This window comes from Eucalyptus grandis, chromosome 10, assembly GCF_016545825.1.
Source record: "Eucalyptus grandis isolate ANBG69807.140 chromosome 10, ASM1654582v1, whole genome shotgun sequence".
Taxonomy (NCBI): Eukaryota; Viridiplantae; Streptophyta; class Magnoliopsida; order Myrtales; family Myrtaceae; genus Eucalyptus; species Eucalyptus grandis.
In genome coordinates this window covers 31331207-31350170 of record NC_052621.1, presented here as the reverse complement: position 1 = coordinate 31350170, position 18964 = coordinate 31331207, and the positions used below count along the sequence as shown (strand labels likewise).

The 18964-nt window shown below is 42.0% G+C and overlaps 3 protein-coding genes across 3 annotated transcripts; all 3 read right to left on the bottom strand.

Annotated features, from left to right (window-relative positions):
* Positions 1 to 2756: 2756 nt before the first annotated feature.
* LOC120288823 (G-type lectin S-receptor-like serine/threonine-protein kinase RLK1) lies at positions 2757 to 4438 on the bottom strand. Its single transcript, XM_039302990.1, has 3 exons — positions 4017 to 4438; positions 3149 to 3698; positions 2757 to 3053 (listed from the first exon to the last, which is right to left on the bottom strand). Exons 1-3 carry the CDS (start codon positions 4436 to 4438, stop codon positions 2757 to 2759), a joined length of 1269 nt encoding a protein of 422 aa, XP_039158924.1.
* A 4139-nt stretch (positions 4439 to 8577) lies between these two features.
* Positions 8578 to 14610, bottom strand: LOC120288822. Its single transcript, XM_039302989.1, has 2 exons — positions 14448 to 14610; positions 8578 to 9215 (listed from the first exon to the last, which is right to left on the bottom strand). The coding sequence occupies exons 1-2, from the start codon at positions 14608 to 14610 to the stop codon at positions 8578 to 8580; spliced, it is 801 nt and encodes a 266-aa protein (XP_039158923.1).
* A 113-nt stretch (positions 14611 to 14723) lies between these two features.
* On the bottom strand, positions 14724 to 17377 carry LOC104429317 (G-type lectin S-receptor-like serine/threonine-protein kinase RLK1). Its single transcript, XM_039302988.1, is given in 10 exon segments — positions 14724 to 15786; positions 15788 to 15956; positions 16021 to 16210; positions 16283 to 16445; positions 16447 to 16575; positions 16577 to 16822; positions 16824 to 16859; positions 16861 to 17077; positions 17080 to 17151; positions 17154 to 17377. Coding segments are annotated over 10 exon segments (2280 nt in total). The 5' UTR covers positions 17362 to 17377; the 3' UTR covers positions 14724 to 14936.
* Between the last annotated feature and the right edge of the window lie 1587 nt (positions 17378 to 18964).

Below are 18964 nucleotides of genomic sequence, written 5' to 3'. Positions count from 1 at the left end.
TCGTTGAGGCATTTGTCAAACGTCTAAATGGACATTAGCAATTCAGGTTTGGCTCAGCCGAGACTCGGAACACGTTCTAGAAGTCTTCGATCATAATTTATAAGGAACATGAGAGCAAAATACGGAGGTGGCGAGGGTCGGAGCTTGCACGAACGGTCGACCGCGAGCTCCGGCCAGTGTTTTCAAAAAATCGGGCAACGGGTTTTCGGGGACCTACCTTATGCGGAGAGGCGCGGCGAACGATGGCACACATACGGGATTTCGGCAATGACTCGCTGTTCCCTCTAGCTTCCTGCCTCTGGTTCGGATTCTCTCTCCGATTCTCCCAGTGCTTCGTCTCTTTTCTGCCCTTTCTTGTGTTGTTGGGCCCGAAGATTACAGCGACGGTTGGCAACTCACCGGCGGCGCTTGGACATCAAAGCTTCTCGCTCCCTATTCGGCCAATTTTCCTTCCTTTCCCCTTGGTTTCCTTCTGTGTTTCTCTCGGTATTTCACTTTTTTTGTTGCGAATCCTCTCTACGTGTCGATTGTTCTTCGGTTTTATGCCCGGCCAGCAAGCGCATGGCTCTGCAGCCGCCGGCTTGCGGCGGATTGCACCCCTCGACCTGCAGATCACTGGCTGCTCGCCACCGATCCTCGACGCGCCTATTTTCGCTGCCCTCTGTTGCTCTGTCGCAAGTCTTCGAGCGAAGCCAGTAGAAAAAAGAAAAAAGGCTGGGCCGAGCATAGGAAAAGAAAGGAAAGGGCAAGAGTCGGAAGTAAGAAATTTGATTGGGCCCAGACTCGACCGATTTCATTCGTTTTTTTAAATAACTTAATTAAATAATATTTTTTAAAAAATCTTTGTGACTAATTCCCAACATTTAATACTATTTAAATTAATTAATTTAGTAATAATAATAATAATAATAATAATAATAATAATAATAATAATAATAATAATAATAATAATAATAATAATAATAATAATAATAATAATAATAGGTGTCAACAGCCCAACATACATATAGCGATGCGCAGGCCCAGAGGTGGATCAAATTACGTTATAATGTGACTTAGTCCTTTACTATGCATGTCAGTAGTACAAGGCTCTGAGGTGACTCCCATGTGACTCAAGTCGCCAGTATCACTTAGCGCTTTGACTCTGAGGCTCTAGAGGTATTGCACACCGAAATTTCGTTGTCATGTAGCACTTAGTCCTTTACTACCACACATTTGATTTCCTCAACACAACACATATCATGTTTCAATAGTTATCACATAACCACATAAATTGATTATACCAAAATAGCATACATAACCCTTCGAGAGTGATTTGTCGAATCATCTCACAATAACTCAAAATTACCGAGTACTATATCCATCAATATATAACAAATAGGTCATCATTTCCTCACAAGTATATATCGGTTAATCTTACCTTAGTACATGAGTTACACAAAACCAAAGATAACATTAGTACTACTCACTGGGATGCCCCAAAATCAAATAACGTGCGTGTTATTTGATCCTTCGATCTCACGATCCTACCAAATGAGCGAAAATCAACATTAATTTTGGTAGCACGCCACATCAACCACGAAACGGCTATATTATATCTAAATGTTAACAAAACGATTCCTATGCGCTAATAAATTGCATACCCAAAATAATTATTCAAGCCGTTTGTAACATGACACTTGAGTGTAAAACTTAGTTACACTATAACTTTCTCTATGAACCGTTATTAACATACTTATAGTCAATAGAGAGCCCTTCCATCATACTACAATAATCTCAGCTTGACCGTCCCCAAAATCAAACCGAAAATTAACAAAATAAGGGCTCGAAACTGCTGGACGCACACTGTTCACTGTGCAGGAAACTTCAAAATTTTGTTTCGAGCAAACCGTAAGTTCAAATCACGATCCGTAAAATCACGGCTCCACAACACCTAAACTATTATTTCTACAAAAAATACGCGGCTCAATGACTCCAAAATTGGACTTCGCCGCTCTATTTTCCAAATATTTCGAATTGGAGCCCTAAACCCGTCAATTACTCCGATTGTACGAATAATGGGCCTAATCTCTTACCGGGTGCTGCGTTATAAAGTTGAGCCGGCTTGGCTAGGCATCCGTGATATGCATGTGCCAAAACCCTTTCTTCTTTCCCCCTTCTTCTTCTTCTTCTTTTTCTCCTTTTTTTTTTTTCGGTCGAGGGAGCTCTCTGCTGTCCTTTTAACCGAGCCCTCCTCCCTTCCTTTTTTACTTATGTTTCTTTTTCTTCTTTTGTGCCCCACCAGCCAAATATTACATAGAGGGTTACGCGCTCGGGTCGGATGGTACACCAGCCGAAAGCAGAGAATAGTACATGCCACAGGTCCTTGAGCTAAGGGCCATCAGCCCTGACTGTGACTCAAGAGCTCACCAGTCCATGACATTATGCACCATTGATCCATTGATAACATTATAAACTTCACAAATACTACTCCAAACAGATAACAACGTCTAGCGTGACGCAGAATTTCAATGTTCAACGCTGGAAGTCCCACATCCTAATCATTGTTAGGTTTAACAACTACAGATAATCCATTCAAGACAAATGAAATTGCAATACTCATTTGAAAAGAACTTTGCATCACTCTGCTGCGTTTTAGAGTCAAAACACTGCACAGAAGACAAAATGCAACACTTCAAGCTGCAAAACAAGCGGTGGGGTATAGCATGCTCGTCACAGCACAAGCAGATTAAAGTTCAGAGCTTGGAGCTCAGCTCTCATTGAGTAATGACGGTGGTGCAACCATTAAAATCGAATGGACATGGAGGGACCGGCACTTCCACTGCTCCGTCCAGCATCTGAGTCACCTTCTTCATAGTTGGCCTCAACGATGGGTCCTCTTGTATGCACCAAAACGCAACCATCGCCAAATTCTTCAGCTTCTCCTTCTCACTCAAAGCTTCAATGTCGCCTTCCACGAAAGCATCCAATTTTCCATCCATAAAGTAATCGTAAGCCCAATCAGTCAAGAGCTCCCTCTCTCTTTCTCCACCATTTCGCCCCCCAAACAACTCCTACAACATATTATCTCCAGAAGCAACACCCCATAGCTATAAACATCTACTTTCGCAGTGATTAGCAAGCTCCTGAACCATTCGGAGCGACATACCCTCTTGTTCCTCTGATGTTTGTGAGTATAGCTCTGGTCCATCTTCAGGAGCTTGGCCAATCCGAAATCGGAGATCCTCACGTTGTAGTACTCATCGAGGAGGATGTTCTGTGGCTTGATGTTGCAGTGGATGATCTGCATAGCGCAATCTTCATGCAAGTAGAGCAGTCCTCTGGCAATTGCTGAAGCGATTTGGCATCTTTGGTTCCAGCTGGGTCTGGATTCACCTGTAAAGAGAAGGCTCGACAGCGTGCCGTTGTGCAGTTCGTAAACCAGTAACCTCTCTTGCCCTTCATCGCAGAAGCCGAGTAACCTGACCAGATTCTTGTGATGGGTCTGACTGATCACATTCACTTCGGTTCTGAATTCCTTCTCCTTGTCCTGAAATAAGTTAGTCAGCTTCTTCACAGCAACTGCTACATCACTAGGAATAAACCCTTTATAAACAATCCCGAAGGCTCCCCTCCCTAGCTCTTCCTTGAAGCCGTCCGTGGCTTTGAAGAGCTCCTGGTAAGTGAAACACCGCAAATTCGTCTCCACTAGAGTTTCTCTAGGGTTTATTTCTCAGGCTTCTTGCGGTAGATGACGCAAAAACCCAGAGTGCTCGCACCAATGAAGATATTGACAAAAACAGAAGTTTCCAAGAGCAATGATCCTGCCAAAATCCAAGTCCTGGGATTTTTCTCTTTCGCCTTCCGCTCTGGGATTGGGAATTTGGAATTGGAATCGTTCGTGGGAGGTAGAGGGAGGTCACTTTTCAGGACTTTGATCATGGCCTTCCCATTAAAGGTGGGGTCGACTCTCCCATTGGAGAGAGGGCTTCTTCTTCCAGCAATTCACGCCGTCTCGGTGAATAGCCACCGCACACATGCAGTCGTGCAAGCACGAGTTCCTGCATTCATCCTCAGAGAAAGGCGCCAAAAGCGCATAACTGGCAGTGGCCGGAGGAAAACCTGTATTCTTCAGCTCCACGAAAGCGTAGATGTCCTCGGCCGAACCATGGTTCCGCTTATCCTCATCTTCCAAACAAGAGCTCAAAGTGAAGTTCAGTGCGCAATTACCGGGCTCATCACTGGGATCGACCAAGGTGTATCGGTTAGGGCATCCACAGTTCGGCCTGTTATTTTCTCCGAGAGTGCAAATGCTATTTGTACCCACAAACTCCGATGCCCTTTCTAGAAACAATGGCTGAGCATATGTTGTCGGGTTGGGTCCAGAGGATGCTCCAGCTTCCGTCAGTATTTGAGCTCCTGGGGTGCACATACTATGCCAAAACCCGAGTTGGGGCATTGAGCCTGCGTAAGCACCGCGGAGGAATGACTTAGCCGCTATAACTTTAAAATTGTACACTTAAATGCCAATATCGAGTAAAATGAGACACGTAAGTGCTACTCGGCGAAAATCCGGCCAAATGGCTGACGTGGCAATTTTCCGGCGAGTTTGGTTCAACGACGTCGTTTTGCATACGCGATGTAGACGGAGAAACGCAAAAACGACAATGTTTCTTGTATACGTGTAAATAATAATATAAATTAATTAAATTAGATTTAAAATATTCAAAAATTTAAAAAATTAAGAAAATTTTAAAATTTTAAAATTTTTAAAAATTAAGAAAAATTAAAAATTAAAAATTAAAAAAAAAACTAAATTAGGGTTCAAAGTACCACAGTAATTGCAGCTTGAATTTCCAATAACTCGGTGGATCATGGAGAAGGCCGTCTCCACTGCGTGTCCTCAATCACATCTTCCACTCATGTATTATTCCACTCCTTAATATACTGCAAAAAATTTCTGAAAAACAACGATCCATCTTGCCAGTAGAGCATCATTCCTTCAGCTTCAATAACCGTGCGTAAAATAAAGATGTTTCACTTAGTATCAATGTCTTTCATATTTGTCGCCAGTCGACAGGCTGAAACTAACTTCACTTGATGTCCAAGGAAGCCTCATCTTGCTTGAATTTTTTCATTTAAATGGAGGTTTCATGAGTCGAATGTTTAATAGTTTGCCAAAGTGACCGAGCCTAGATCTTTTCATGGACCGTCCCGTAATTCTATCTCATTTGAACTTGGGTGTAGGATGAAGTCTAAAACCCAATCTTCTTGGTAGAGTGCATCATCGCATTATGCATAGGGAAAGTAAAATTTTGTACAGTTGTTCCAAACTCCGCATGTTTTGATGTCTGGGTTCCTCTATCTTGTGCAAGCTGTGGTCCAGGTGAATGCTGATCATACAGGTACAGAATCTATGCAGACCAGTGTGAGCTGGGAAATTCTCACTGTATCAACGCATTAAGCATCCCGTTCTTTTAAACCATGCAAGTTGTTTTGCACTGGGACTATAATACAGTGCTTGAGTCCCCTGCCTCTTGTCATGACAAAGTGGGAACTGGGAATCATATTTCACTCAGGACTGCTTTAATTATATCACTCATCCTCTGTTTCAAACAGACTTAGTTTCAAGTCATTGTGAACAGATTTGTTGAGTATTGGGTAATTGAGGATGCAAACGATCTTGTGCGGCAGTGTTTACTCATTTGGTCTATAAATTGAATTGCATAGTAATGCAAGTTGTACAGTTAAAAATTTTACACGACTGATTCCTCTAAGTTGCATCCTTCAGTACTACATTCATTATCAAAATAATCCTTATTTTTATTTTCTAGGATTACATATAAAATTACTGTAGTAACTTACATTGGACCGGAGGTTCTCCTCCTTTGTAAGTTACCCAGCAAGATGCTAAAATGTACGTAGCGAAGATAACATGTTCACGACCAGCGTGAGAAATTGTGATTCATGGAGCATACCACTTAAGCCCTGTTCAATTTGGGTGAAGGAAAGAGGAGGTGCTGCTGTTCAAGGGGAATGGACATGGAGGGACAGGCACTTCCACTGCTCCTTCCAGCATCTGTGTCACCTTCTTCATCGTTGGCCTCAAGGAAGGGTCCTCTTGAATACACCATAAGGTGATCATGACCAAATTCTTCAGCTTCACCCTGTTACTCAGACCCTCCGTGTCACCTTCAACCAGAGCATCCAGCATTCCATGCATGAAGCAATCATAAGCCCAATCAGTCAAGAGCCCTCCCTCACTTTCTCTGCTCACCTCAGTCTTGAAACAGCTCCTGCAGCATATTATCTCCAGAAGCAACACCCCGTAGCTATAGACATCCACTTTCACACTGGTGGGCAAGTTCCTGAACCATTCAGGAGCGATGTACCCTCTTGTTCCTCTTATATTCGTTTGAGTATGGCTCTGGCTCATCTTCAGGAGCTTGAAGTCCAAAATCAGAGATTCTCGCGTTGTAGTAGTCATCGAGAAGTATGTTCTGTGGTTTATATCGCAGTGGATGATTTGTGTAGTGCACTCTTCATGCAAGTATAGTAATCCCCTGGCAATTCCTGAAGCAATTTGGCATCTCTGGATCCAACTGGGTTTGGATTCACCTGAAAAGAGAGACTTGATAGTGTGCCATTGCTCAAAAACTCATAGACGAGCAACCTTTCTTGGCCTTCATCACAGAAACCAAGTAATCTAACCAGATTCTTGTGAGAGGTCTGGCCTATCACATCGACTTCTGTTCTGAACTCCCTCTCCTTGTTTTGCATCCCACTAGCTAGCTTCTTCACGGCAATTGGTGCATCGTTGGACATCACCCCTTTATAAACAATCCCGAAAGATCCCCGGCCTACCTCTTCCTTGAACCCATCCGTGGCTCAAAAAGCTCTTGGTAAGTGAAATAACGCAAATTTGATTTCACGAAGTTCTCTTTGGTGGATATATTCTTGAGCTTGTTGAGGTAGACAAAGAAAAACCCCAAGTGAGAGCACCGATGAGTAGAAAATTGACGGACACAGAAGTTGCGAATAGCACTGATCCAACGAAAATCAAAATTGCGATTGTGGTCTTTTATCCTTCCCTTTGGGATTGGATATTGTTAAATTATGTCTTAAGTTTGAATCTGTTTATATGATACCCGATAAACGCAAAACATTTTCACGCTGAAACGAGGAAGAACGTCCGCGAAATATTTAATTAAAATTAAGGAGCGTGCGATAGAAGCCGAAAAAAAGTCCAATCTTGGCGTTGGAAATAAAGTCTTCAATCCATGGGATTCTTCTCATTTGTCAGCATGAAATCTGAAGGGGTGATCGTCCAATTCTTCATCATTAAATGCATGCACATGGCCATGTGCATGCATGCTTGTAGAAGAATAAAGTTGAGTCAGCACTTGTAGGCGCCGAATTCCCTCTTTCACGGTTTCTCTTTTTGTGGACTTCTTTCGTCTTGTTGCGCATAAAGAAGGAGAGAAGGCAAAAGGTCTTCTACGTGTGTCAGTACATGCTGCTCAGCTCACACGCTAACATTAAATGCATGGAGACGCATGCTTTGAATCGGCAACGCTCTGACAATTGGGGAATACAAGTTTGTTTCTTTTTTCCTTCACTTCCACCGATAAAGGAGAAAGACGTCTGAAGCTCGGCTACGCAAGAAAGAGCCAGAAGAAGAAGATAGAGAGTGTGAGAGACGAGAGCTTAGAGAGGTTTTGTGTTGAGTCGAATCCATTGAGTTGTTTTGTTAAACACGGGTATCGGGTATAAAGTAAGCTGACTTACTTGAATGCATATGTGTGATTGTAATCCTATTTTCCGAGTTATAGTGATTGATTTGCTTTTTTTCACAAACGTAGCTTCCACATTCAGTATCGAATCGACGTCTAAATTTCATTATCCTTTTCTGTATTCTCGTTTTATTTCGATCGATTTATAGCTGCTAATTACAAAATATGATCCGCCCGCTGCACGATTCATTACAACAGATATTGGAAATCGTTTGTAAGAGTTGAGTCACGCTTCGGACTTTGATTAGAACTTTCCTTGCAAGTTAGGATCAACTCTTCCGTTGGACAGGGAAGCTTCTTTTTCCAGCAACTTGCCATCTCTGAAACCGGCACCTTACAATCATGCAGGCATGAGTTTCTGCATTCGTCTTCAGAGAAAGGCTTCAGCAGGGCATAATCAGACGTCGGCCAACCCGTGTGCTCTAGCTCTACGAAAGTGTAAAGATCCTCTATGGAACCTTGCTTCTTTTCATCTTCCTCACAACTCAGTGTGAAGTTAGGTGTGCAACTGCCATACTCATCGTTGGGGTCAAGCAAAGTATTTTTCAAGGCAGCCACAGTTCGGCCTGTTATTGTTACCCAGGGAACAAATACTGTTGTAGCCACAAACACGCGTGGAGCAAGAACGGCAGTGCATATATTTTCAGGTTCAGACCACAGAGAGGTCCAGGTTCCATTAGAAATGAATTCTTGGGGTGTACGTATTGAGTCAAAACCCCATCAAAGTTCAGCGTAATTCTATGGTAAAAATCTGATGCTGAAGGTACTTTCACCTGCGAGAGGTAAACTTTATCGCCATTCTCTCTCAGAACAAATGGAGAGCTGAATCGTAACACGACTTCTTTCCCGGGCTCGACGTGTTCGAATCTCGGGCAGTTCCAGTGCTGTAATAAGGTTCGTTTGCATTGGAAGGCAGGTTTATGGTGTTGAGTGAGGTCTCCGCTCCAGCATCCAAAGCTGAATTTTCCTCTGAAAACTGCTTCTGATGACGAGGAGGAAAGGTACTTATTTTTTCCCAGCGTTTGTGAAGGAAGCAATGTGTCGTCGGGATCTTCAAGCTTTCCATAGATTCTCCAAATTTGAACCGAGAATAATAAAATTGCCTGTGTCGTTGAAGGTAGCATGCGAGATAGTACCGACGATGTTCTCTGATATCCACAATCTTTTGCCCTCGTGGATCAGTGAGAACCAGGCCAATTTCGGAAGTGAACTCTAGCTTCGAATTTTCAGGTGCAGGATGATCTCCATTTGCGAACCAGACGATTGTTCTCGAAGGTATCTTGTTATACCAAATGGAGAGCAAGAAGACCTCACCGTGGTTGTCGGGGTTGGCAGGTAGCGTACGAAAGCCGAATGCAAAGTCCCCGGAAGGTGAAAGCCATGAAGAGTCGTCCTTTTTCGCGGTCAGAGAAGATCCGATGGTTATATCACCGTTCGCTTGCGCTGGGGAAGGAATTAGCAGGTGAAAGAGCAAGAAACAGAGCACTGAAACAGGGACATTTTTCGATGGATGGAGCAACAAGGGACTCGTAAGCTGTGAACGAAAATGTTTCGCTCAAGAGTGGAATTGCCCATGGCCTGCGAGGAGAAATGCAGGTTGTGGTTGAGTTTAAAGGAGTGGAGCCTTTCATGATCGTCTTAAGTCAAAACAAAAGGTGTCACACCCCGATTCACAAGAAGAAGGGCATGACACGACCGTCCCTTTTACAAAGGATGCAGCCTCAACGTAACCAAATTTCAACCTGATATCAACATATATACATCCAAATATATATATTTGACAAAAGGGGCAATTGGTTACAATACCAGAGTATATCTATAATCCACAAACATCAAAACATAAACCTTCTACAAAGACTAACTTATAAACTTATGATCTATGCATAAGCCATACCCAAAATTTCCACCAAAAGTCCTCCCGAACGAACGCTCACGCCTATTCGTGACTCAACAAGAACCTGAAAAATAAGTAGATGAGAGGAGTGAGCTATTTCGGCTCCGTGAGTAACCCATTTCTTCTAAGCGGATCGAGAAATCACTATGCACATTTTAAAACACAAACATAACTCACTTTATCATAATACCAAATCATAATTCAAATATTGAAAGCACCAACGGTCGAGTCCATTAGTCAATCTCGTAACATGCATCAATGGTCTATTCCATTGATTAATCTCATCAACTCATATTGATGGTCCACTCCACCGATCAAACTCAAATCATACGTCAATGGTTCACTCCATTGACCAATTCATGCTCAAATGTCTAGTGATCGCGCATGCGCCCGTGTAATGACGACCAAGATTCCCTTGGCAAGGTCTCCACATATTGCTTCCGGTAGCTCGGCCCACAAGGATATCCTAGAATAGTATGCGCATATCCACACCCCTCAGGGTCCATAGAGACATTGAGCACAATAACAACTCAAAAGAGAATCATATCACAATATCCAGTAATCCAACATTAGAAAGAGAATCATATTACACTCGAAATTTGATATATAAATATCAAAGCATTCTCCAAAACATTTCAAGATTCTTTCACAAAGAATTTCACAAATCCTTTTTCAAACAACTATTCAAATCGAAGTTGGAATATAACTCCCTTCGAATAACAAAATGTTAGTAATAATTCGATCCTGTTTAATGCAACAAAATATGCTTTTATCAACTCATGGAATATATAATCCACCACGTTTCTCAAAACATGAGTTTAAAATACAAGAAATAGTGTCACTCACCTGGAAAAGCCAAAAATCAAATACGGCTCACACGAACCGACGCATTCGGATTCCTAACAATTAACGGAAAATATCAAAAAGCTGAGTAAAAATAATATTCTTATAACGACTTGTCTATACTAGGCCTATTAGTCGATAAACAACACCTACGTGCCCCAAAAGTTCACAATTTAGCATAAACCCATCATTTTCAGCCAGGCACGGCCCATGCGCCAACTATTACGCCATAACTTCCTCCACAAAATTCCGTTTCAAGCCCTCTTATAGTTGTTAGAAAGCTCTCTTAACGTACAACAACAACCCCAACTCAGCCACCCCAAAACAGTACCGGAAATAACAAAAAAAAAAAGACTCAAAGCCACTGTTCGCTACAGTACGATTGCGCCTCCAACTTCAAAATTCCATTCCGAACAACGCAAGCTCAAATCACGATCCGGAAGATGCTATAGCTTCACAACATCCCAAAGTACCATTTCTAAAAAATTACAGCTTAACGACTCAAAAATAGCTTCGCCATACAAATACCTAAAAATCTGAATTTCGAGCCCTAATTGCGGCAATTGCTTCAAGCAAGTGATTAAAGGCTTCAATTTCTTACCGGCCTTGCAAAACACACTTGAGTCGGCTTGATGAGGCGTCCGGTCACGCGCGCCAAATTTTTTCTTTGCCCTTTTCCTTTCTCTTCTTTCTCTCTTCTCCCCTGTTTCGCGTCTTCCCCTGTTTCTGCTCGCTGCTCCTTTTCTCTCCCTCTTTCTCTCTTTTTAAACTCAGCCGAAGCTTCTCCCACTTTCCTTCAACCTCCTTTTTTGACTTTTCAAACTCTTTCTTTCCTTTTATTTTATTAAAGAGCCCATATATTACAAGAGTGTGGGACAAGCCTTGGACTAGCTCCTTTGGATTCCCTTCATGAGCGTGGACTAGGGTGCTCAATAAGTCAATTAGTCAAAAGGGCATCACGGGCCTTTCGTGCTGTCGAGCTTTTGCATTACAGCTGGTTAAGTTTGAGCGATTACTTGATTGATTGGCTGTTTAAAAGTATGAATTGCAGAAAATTTTCCTAGGAACAAGTCCCATCATCAGGAATTCATGCAACTTGGAAAAGTCTTTAGAAGAAGACGCGTCGGATTGGTTATTTGGCCAATTCTAGACGACCAGAGAAATATGAATTCGGCCTGTCATCTTTTAGTAGAAGTCTAACATGGCTAACGGAAATTCAATAGCTTAATGCAAAGGAAAATCAATCAATTGCCGAAACTACACGGCCTGCGTGTGTTTTTGTGTTTGGATGGTAAGTAATTGGGAGGAAAGAAGAAGGCAAAGCAGTCAACACAGAGACATGTCCTCTGTTTCTGTTTGGCAGCTCGAGGGAGATGCTCCTCACATCCATGTCAATGTTTCAATATAACGTAGAAGTAAATGAAGAAGAATGAAAATGGATAAGTATATTGAAAGTCCTTAAACTCAAAAGAAATGCAATCAATTCTAAAAAAAATTGCAATTAACCCCTAAAATTTGTGAAATTGGTCTAATTAAATCCTTCCAAGGATTGTATTTTTAAAGTTTGAGGACTTGATTGTGCTTTCATGATTAATTTTAAGATTTAACTGAATTTTTGAAAATTTTAAAATTCATTTGTACTTTTGTAAATAGTTTTAAAATTTTCAATGTATTTATCTCGAATCAAAATATACCACTATAAAGTTAGGACATATAGTCACTTTGATGGGTAGGAAGCGCCTATTCGAGGCATTGACTTCAGGATTTAAGTCAGGAGGAGCAAGATGAAAAATAGTGCCCTCAACATGTTCCATCAGCTAACTTACTTTTTATATCTAGGGTCCAGGAACCGCAGAGCATCTTAATCACGGATTGTGTTCGGCAAACGCATTCATCAGCATAACGCCTTTCAATTATTCATTTCACCTCTCTGAGGCTGCTAGTGCCTTTATTTACAATCTCAAAAGGGTTGGTTGAGAACGCATGTGAGGGTCAAAGAAATTACACTCGCTGATCTGAGTTCTTAATCTCACGAAGGCACATGCAGAAGCAGAGATTTGAAGGAAGAATTTGCTGGCAAAGCCCTTGGGGGCATTTCATTAACTTGCAGTTTCTATTGAGAGAACATGAAATTGGGAGAACAATTGTGAAGCAATTTCTTCACTGCCTGCCTAGGATAAACTCCAGGCAATCTGTGTATAGAATTCTCCGTAATTCCCGCTAAATTATCATGTTTCAGACTACAGAAGAATTTTAAGAATCAGAGACTTCGGAGTAGAAAGAATGTGAGAAATGGCACAGAAACAGCCAACTTTGCCATGCCGTGCGTCACGGCACCACCTTGATCCGACAGCTGACGATAACACATTTTAGCTCGACAATGTAGAGCATCTCTTGATCGGACGATCGATGATCAATCTCATTGATCTATCGGTTGATAGCTTGCATAACAACTTCACTGTGCTTTGCACCAGGACACTGCCTTGATCTGACGGTTGTTAGCTGGCACTGCTATCTGCCACGCTTTGAATCGCGGCACCGTAGCAAAGGCCCGTGTAAGCTAGAAGTCCTGAGGCATTACATGAGTTCTTCCTGCGCTAGCATCAAGAAAATAAGGTTTTGCACCTCTACATAAGATGAATAAAAGTACACTTGTTGTGCTCTCATTGTGCCCTCATTGTGACAGTTAAAACCACAAATTTAATCTCCATGATCATCTCTAATGAGACCCTACATTTGGTTCTTATCATGGAGTTTTTAACATACAATTTTAGGTTCCATTTTGTTTAGCAGAATATAAATAATTTATAAAATATTTTCCAAAAATGATCGCTTGTATCACTTGGAATAATTAATTAACAAAAATACTTTCATTATCAACAACATTTTATGTATAGAAATTTTCGTAACGATAAAAATATTATTCTATCATTCATTCTCATAAGTAATATAAGCGATTATTTTCAAGAAAATATTTTCTAATCATTTATTTGCCGTAAAATAAACAAAACCTTAATTTGTGTGGAACAAGTGTTTCGTTATGTTTTTGGAGATAATAACAAGAGTTCTTAAATTTGTTACAATAACACCTTAATCCAAAAATTCTAATTTGTGCATTTAAGTACCCAAACTTGCGATATCGATGTACTTGAATCCTTCCATTAAATATGTAGGCTCTGTTTGTTCCCACGGAAAATATGACATTTCTATAAAATGTTTTCCAATGAGTCATTTTTCAAAAAATAACAATATTTTCGAGTGTTTGATTGAGACCTGAAAATGAAGTGAAAATATTTTCGTTATTTGATCGAGAAAATCAAATGAGACTTTTATAAGCCAAAACTTGGCATGGGCATTGGGGTCTAAAGCCTAGATCCACGAGTCTAGCATGAGCATAGGCATTGGTATTGGCCTCACCAAAGCGAGCTCGAGAACTCAATGCCCATGCCCAGCTCCCTATTGCCCCTTGGGTCCACAAAGGTAAAGCCTTGTGCTTGGTGCCTACCTAGGTCCATCAAGGCCGAGCCTGGACCCTAGCCCTCAAGTTTGAGTCAACCAAGCCCAGGCTGAACCCGGCACTCGGGGCTGAGGTCCATCTGCCTTCTCTGCCTAATCTCATACGCCAAATTATGATGGCTTGGTTTTACCTTCATGTTCTTTGGCGGTGCCCTAGTGTCACTTTAAGAGCTAACCGGCTAAGGTGACAAGCAAAAGAGGCTTTTATCTTCCTTAAAATTGCATCAAAGTTGATCTTGATACGTTGGGGTCGGATTTGTCAGGATGTCATGATCTATGCATGCCACAAGTTTGGGCTCATCCAAATCTATAACTAGTCGTCCCGTGGCATAGTGCCATCTTGAGCATGTTAGTAAGGCCACCTATGAGGAACTGCCATCAAGAATCATACAAATGTTGTTCAATATGAGTAGATTTTATACCTGAATCTGCTTGCTTACAAACGAACGATGAACAAACTGGAGTTGGTTGAGTCGGTGGTACACCGTGAAAGCAAAATAGTACACGCCACAGGTCCTTGAGCCGAGGGCTATCAGCCCTGACCGTGACACGAGTGCTCTCCCGTCCAGTGACATTATGCACCATTGATCCATAGATAACATTATAAACTTCATGAAATACTCCAAAACACAGAACAATGTCCAGCGTGACACAAAATTTCAATGTTTAACACTGGAAGTCCCACATCTTAATCATTATTAGATTCAACAAGTGCAGAAAATCTATTCAAGACATATGAGATTTACAATACTCATTTGAAAAAGAACTTGCATCACTATGTTGCACGTTTTAGAGTCAATACACTGCAAAGAAGACAAATTGCAACACTTCAAGCTGCAAAACAAGCGGTGGAGTATGGTATGCCCATCATAGCATAAGTAGATTAAAGTTCATAGCTTGAAGCTCAGCTCTCATTTAGGAATGATGGTGGTGCAGCTACTAAAAGCGAATGGACATGGAGGGACCGGCACTTCCACTGTTCCGTCCAGCATCTGAGTCACCTTCTTCATAGTTGGCCTCAATGACGGGTCCTCTTGTACGCACCAAAACGCAACCATCGCCAAATTCTTCAGCTTCTCCCTCTCACTCAAAGCTTCGATGTCGCCTTCCACGAGAGCATCCAATTTTCCATCCTTAAAGCAATCGTAAGCCCAATCAGTCAACAGCTCTCTCTCTCTCTCCACCCACTTCGCCCCCAAACAACTCCTACAACATATTATCTCCAGCAGCAACACCCCATAGCTATAAACATCTACTTTCACGGTGATCGGCAAGCTCCTGAACCATTCAGGAGCGACATACCCTCTTGTTCCTCTGATGTTTGTGAGAGTATAGCTCTGGTCCATCTTCAGGAGCTTGGCCAATCCGAAATCGGAGATCCTCGCGTTGTAGTACTCGTCGAGGAGGATGTTCCGTGGCTTGATGTCGCAGTGGATGATCTGCATGGTGCACTCTTCATGCAAGTAGAGCAGTCCTCTGGCAATTGCTGAAGCGATTTGGCATCTTTGGTTCCAACTGGGTCTGGATTCACCAGTAAAGAGAAGGCTCCACAGCGTGCCGTTGCTCAAGAACTCGTAAACCAGCAACCTCTCTTGCCCTTCATCGCAGAAGCCGAGTAGCCTGACCAGATTCTTGTGATGGGTCTGACCGATCACATTCATTTCGGTTCTGAATTCCTTCTCCTTGTCCTGAAATACGTTAGTCAGCTTCTTCACAGCAACCGCTACATCACTAGGAATAAACCCTTTATAAACAATCCCGACTCCTCCCTAGCTCTTCCTTGAAGCCATCCGTGGCATTGAAGAGCTCCTGGTAAGTGAAACACCGCAAATTCGTCTCCACTAGATTTTCTCTAAGGTTTATTTTCTCAGGCTTCTTGCGGTAGATGACGCAAAAACCCAGAGTGCTCGCACCAATGAAGAGGATGTTAACTAAAACAGAAGTTCCCAAAAGCAATGATCCTGCCAAAATCCAAGTCCTGGGATTTTTCTTCACCTTCAGCTCTGGGATTGGGAATTTGGAATCGTTCGTGGGAGGTAGAGTCGCTTTTCGGGACTTTGATCATGGCCTTCCCATTAAACTGGGGGTCGACTCTCCCATTGGAGAGGGGAGCCTCTTCTTCCAGCAATTCACGCGATCTCTGTAAACAGCCGCCGCACACATGCAGTCGTGCAAGCACGAGTTTCTGCATTCATCCTCAGAGAAAGGAGCCAACATCTCATAACCGGCCGGTGGAAGCTGTATTCTTAAGCTCCACGAAAGCGTAGATGTCCTCGGCCGAACCATGGTTCCGCTTATCCTCATCTTCCAAACAAGAACTCAAAGTGAAGTTCGGTACGCAATTACCATGCTCATCACTGGGATCGACCAAGGTGTATCGGTCGGGGCATCTACAGTTCGGCCTGTTATTTTCTCCGAGTGCAAATGCTATTGTACCCACAAACTCCGATGCCATTTTTAGAAACAATGGCTGAGCATATGTTGTCGGGTTGGGTCCAGAGGATGCTCCAGTTTCCGTCAGTATTTGAGTTCCTGGGGTGCACATACTGTCAAAACCCCATCGAAGTCCAACGTCACTCGGAGATAAAAATCCGACGCCGAAGGCACCTTCGCCTGTGAGAGGTAAACTTCCTCGTCATTTTCCTTCAAAACAAACAGAGATCCCGAGTCACTAAACACAAGTTCTTTCCCCGACGAGGCCGATCTGTTCGAATCACCAGCAGTTTTGGTGATGTTGTACTCCTCGTTAGCACGATTGGAAGGCAGGTTTATCGTGTTGAGCACGAGGTCTCCTGTCGAGCATCCGAAGCTGGAATTTCCCTCTGGAAGATTTCCTCTGATCGACGAGAGGCAAGGAGTTCATTCTTCCCCAGCGTCTGCGAAGGGAGCAACGTATCACGGGGGTCTTCGAAGCTCTGCCATAGTTTCTCCGATTTCGAATCAAGAATCACAAAATTGCCTGTGTCATTGAAAATGGCGAGTGAGACATCACCGAGAATGCTCTCCGATTTCCACAATTCCTCGCCTTGAGGATTGGTGAGGACGAGCCCCAGGTTGAAGTGAGCGCTAGTTTCGAATTTTCAGGTGCAGGACGATCTCCATTCGCAAACCAGACGACAGTTTCGAAGGTATCTTGTTGTACCAAATGGAAAGCAAGAAGAGTCGCTCGTCCTTGGCGTTGTTACCGTTGGACAATGATCGAAAGCCGAAAGCGAAGTCTCCAGAAGGAGAAAGCCATGAAGAGTTGCCATTTGCGGCAGTTAAAGAAGATCCAACAGTTATGTTAGTTTGAGCTACACAAAGAACGGGGAATAGGAAGAGCCAAAGATGGAGCATATGATGAATTGAAACAGGAGACGATGATGGAGGATTCATTTGGTTATCGAACGTGAAAAAGTATCCATTCGAGAATGGATTTGAACTTGGCCAGAAAAGAGGAAGAAGGTTGTGGCAAATGGAGTTTGAGGCCAACGAAGTCTTCGCGAATCAGCCGAGGAACGTGATGGGATATCGATAACTCATGCAGCCACCTACTGTCCTGCATTATCGGTCGGTCATTTAAGCTTTTTGAGACTTTTCATCTTCTTTCAGCCAAGAGAAGATGAACCGGCTGGTGGCCATCGGCTGGCATAGACCGGCGAGCTGGCTGGCATGGAAGTTTAAGGTGCCAAACGGAAATCCAATAGTTTAATGTGACGAAGAAATCGATCAGTTGCCGAGTTGAAAACCACACGGCTACACTATTTCCGTGCTTGGATGGAAGAGATTGGCAGTCAACACGGGAAAGCAGTCAACTGTACTATGTGGACTTTGACTTAGTCAAAAAGTTCTGGGACCATTAAAAAAGAAAATAGAGAAAAAGTGGACACCCAGCTCAACCCCGAAATGGAAAGTGAGGACGCAGGAACAGGGTGGGGAAGAAAGAGAAGAAGAAAAGAAAAGAGAGGAAAGCAATGCACGTAAATCGGAACCTCCACAGTCAGATTTTTTCTTTCGCAATGATTGCTGAGGATTTAAATCATTTATTCATTTAATTGACGTATTTTTCGGAATTATGATATAAATTCAAACTTATGTAAAATTTAAACTATGGTATCCAAATTTTTTTGGTAAGGAAAAAATCAAAATATAGCTGGAAATCATCCTTACCAAAAAAATATATATATGGAAATCATAAATTAAGGCATTGAGGAACTATAAGGTTTGATGAGAGTCAATTTGAAGTATAGCTTTAGTCGGAGGAAAATTAAAATTTCACACTTGAGCTCCGCATTGCAAATAATTTGGAATATCTACGTTGTGCTAACATTGATGGAAGTGATTTTGTTAGTGATTAAGTTTAATTTAACATATTCTTAATTGAAGTAGCTTTTACTCAATTCTTACATTGCATCTCGTTTATGAAATAATTTCTAAAATGATTTGAGAAATATTTTGCACAAAGTATTTCGGCGGATATGCTTAGTTGTCAAGGTTATATGTTCGGTTTATAGAATGTATTCTGGTTTATGAGATGGATTTTGGATTTGATCTTTGATATTAGAGGACAATAGTTTGATGCTCATTATTACTGTGAAACCGGTCGAGGATTTTTAGATATGCATACTAGTTATAGGATATTCTCACGAAACAAATTGCTCAATTAATAATAAGTAGAGATATTACCAAAGGAAATCTTAGTCAACTTGTCACTGAGCAATATATCGTATAGTTGATCAATGAAAAGAACCGTTGATGCCTGATTTGACAAAGATTGATTGATGGACTTGACCATTAGTATTTGAATTGTCATAGTAGATTAAATGAATACTTCTATTTTGCATAAAGATTTATTGAAGCAAAACAACTCATATTTGATTTTGTTGAGAAAACCTTATGATATTTTGAAATTGACAAAATGATCCACAAATATTTTACGAGCTTAAATAATGCAAATGTT

Bases quoted from the DNA above. Each gene is read 5' to 3' on its own strand.
- LOC120288823 (XM_039302990.1), bottom strand. From the start codon at position 4,438: ATGCCCCAACTCGGGTTTTGGCATAGTATGTGCACCCCAGGAGCTCAA. The intron at 3,699-4,016 runs GTGTGCGGTGGC...AATAAACCCTAG, and splicing joins TCGTGCTTGCACGACTGCAT to AGAAACTCTAGTGGAGACGA. The intron at 3,054-3,148 runs GTATGTCGCTCC...AATATGTTGTAG, and splicing joins AACATCAGAGGAACAAGAGG to GAGTTGTTTGGGGGGCGAAA.
- LOC120288822 (XM_039302989.1), bottom strand. From the start codon at position 14,610: ATGGTGCATAATGTCACTGGACGGGAGAGCACTCGTGTCACGGTCAGG. The intron at 9,216-14,447 runs GTATAAAATCTA...TTCCTTCCCCAG, and splicing joins TTGTAAGCAAGCAGATTCAG to CGCAAGCGAACGGTGATATA.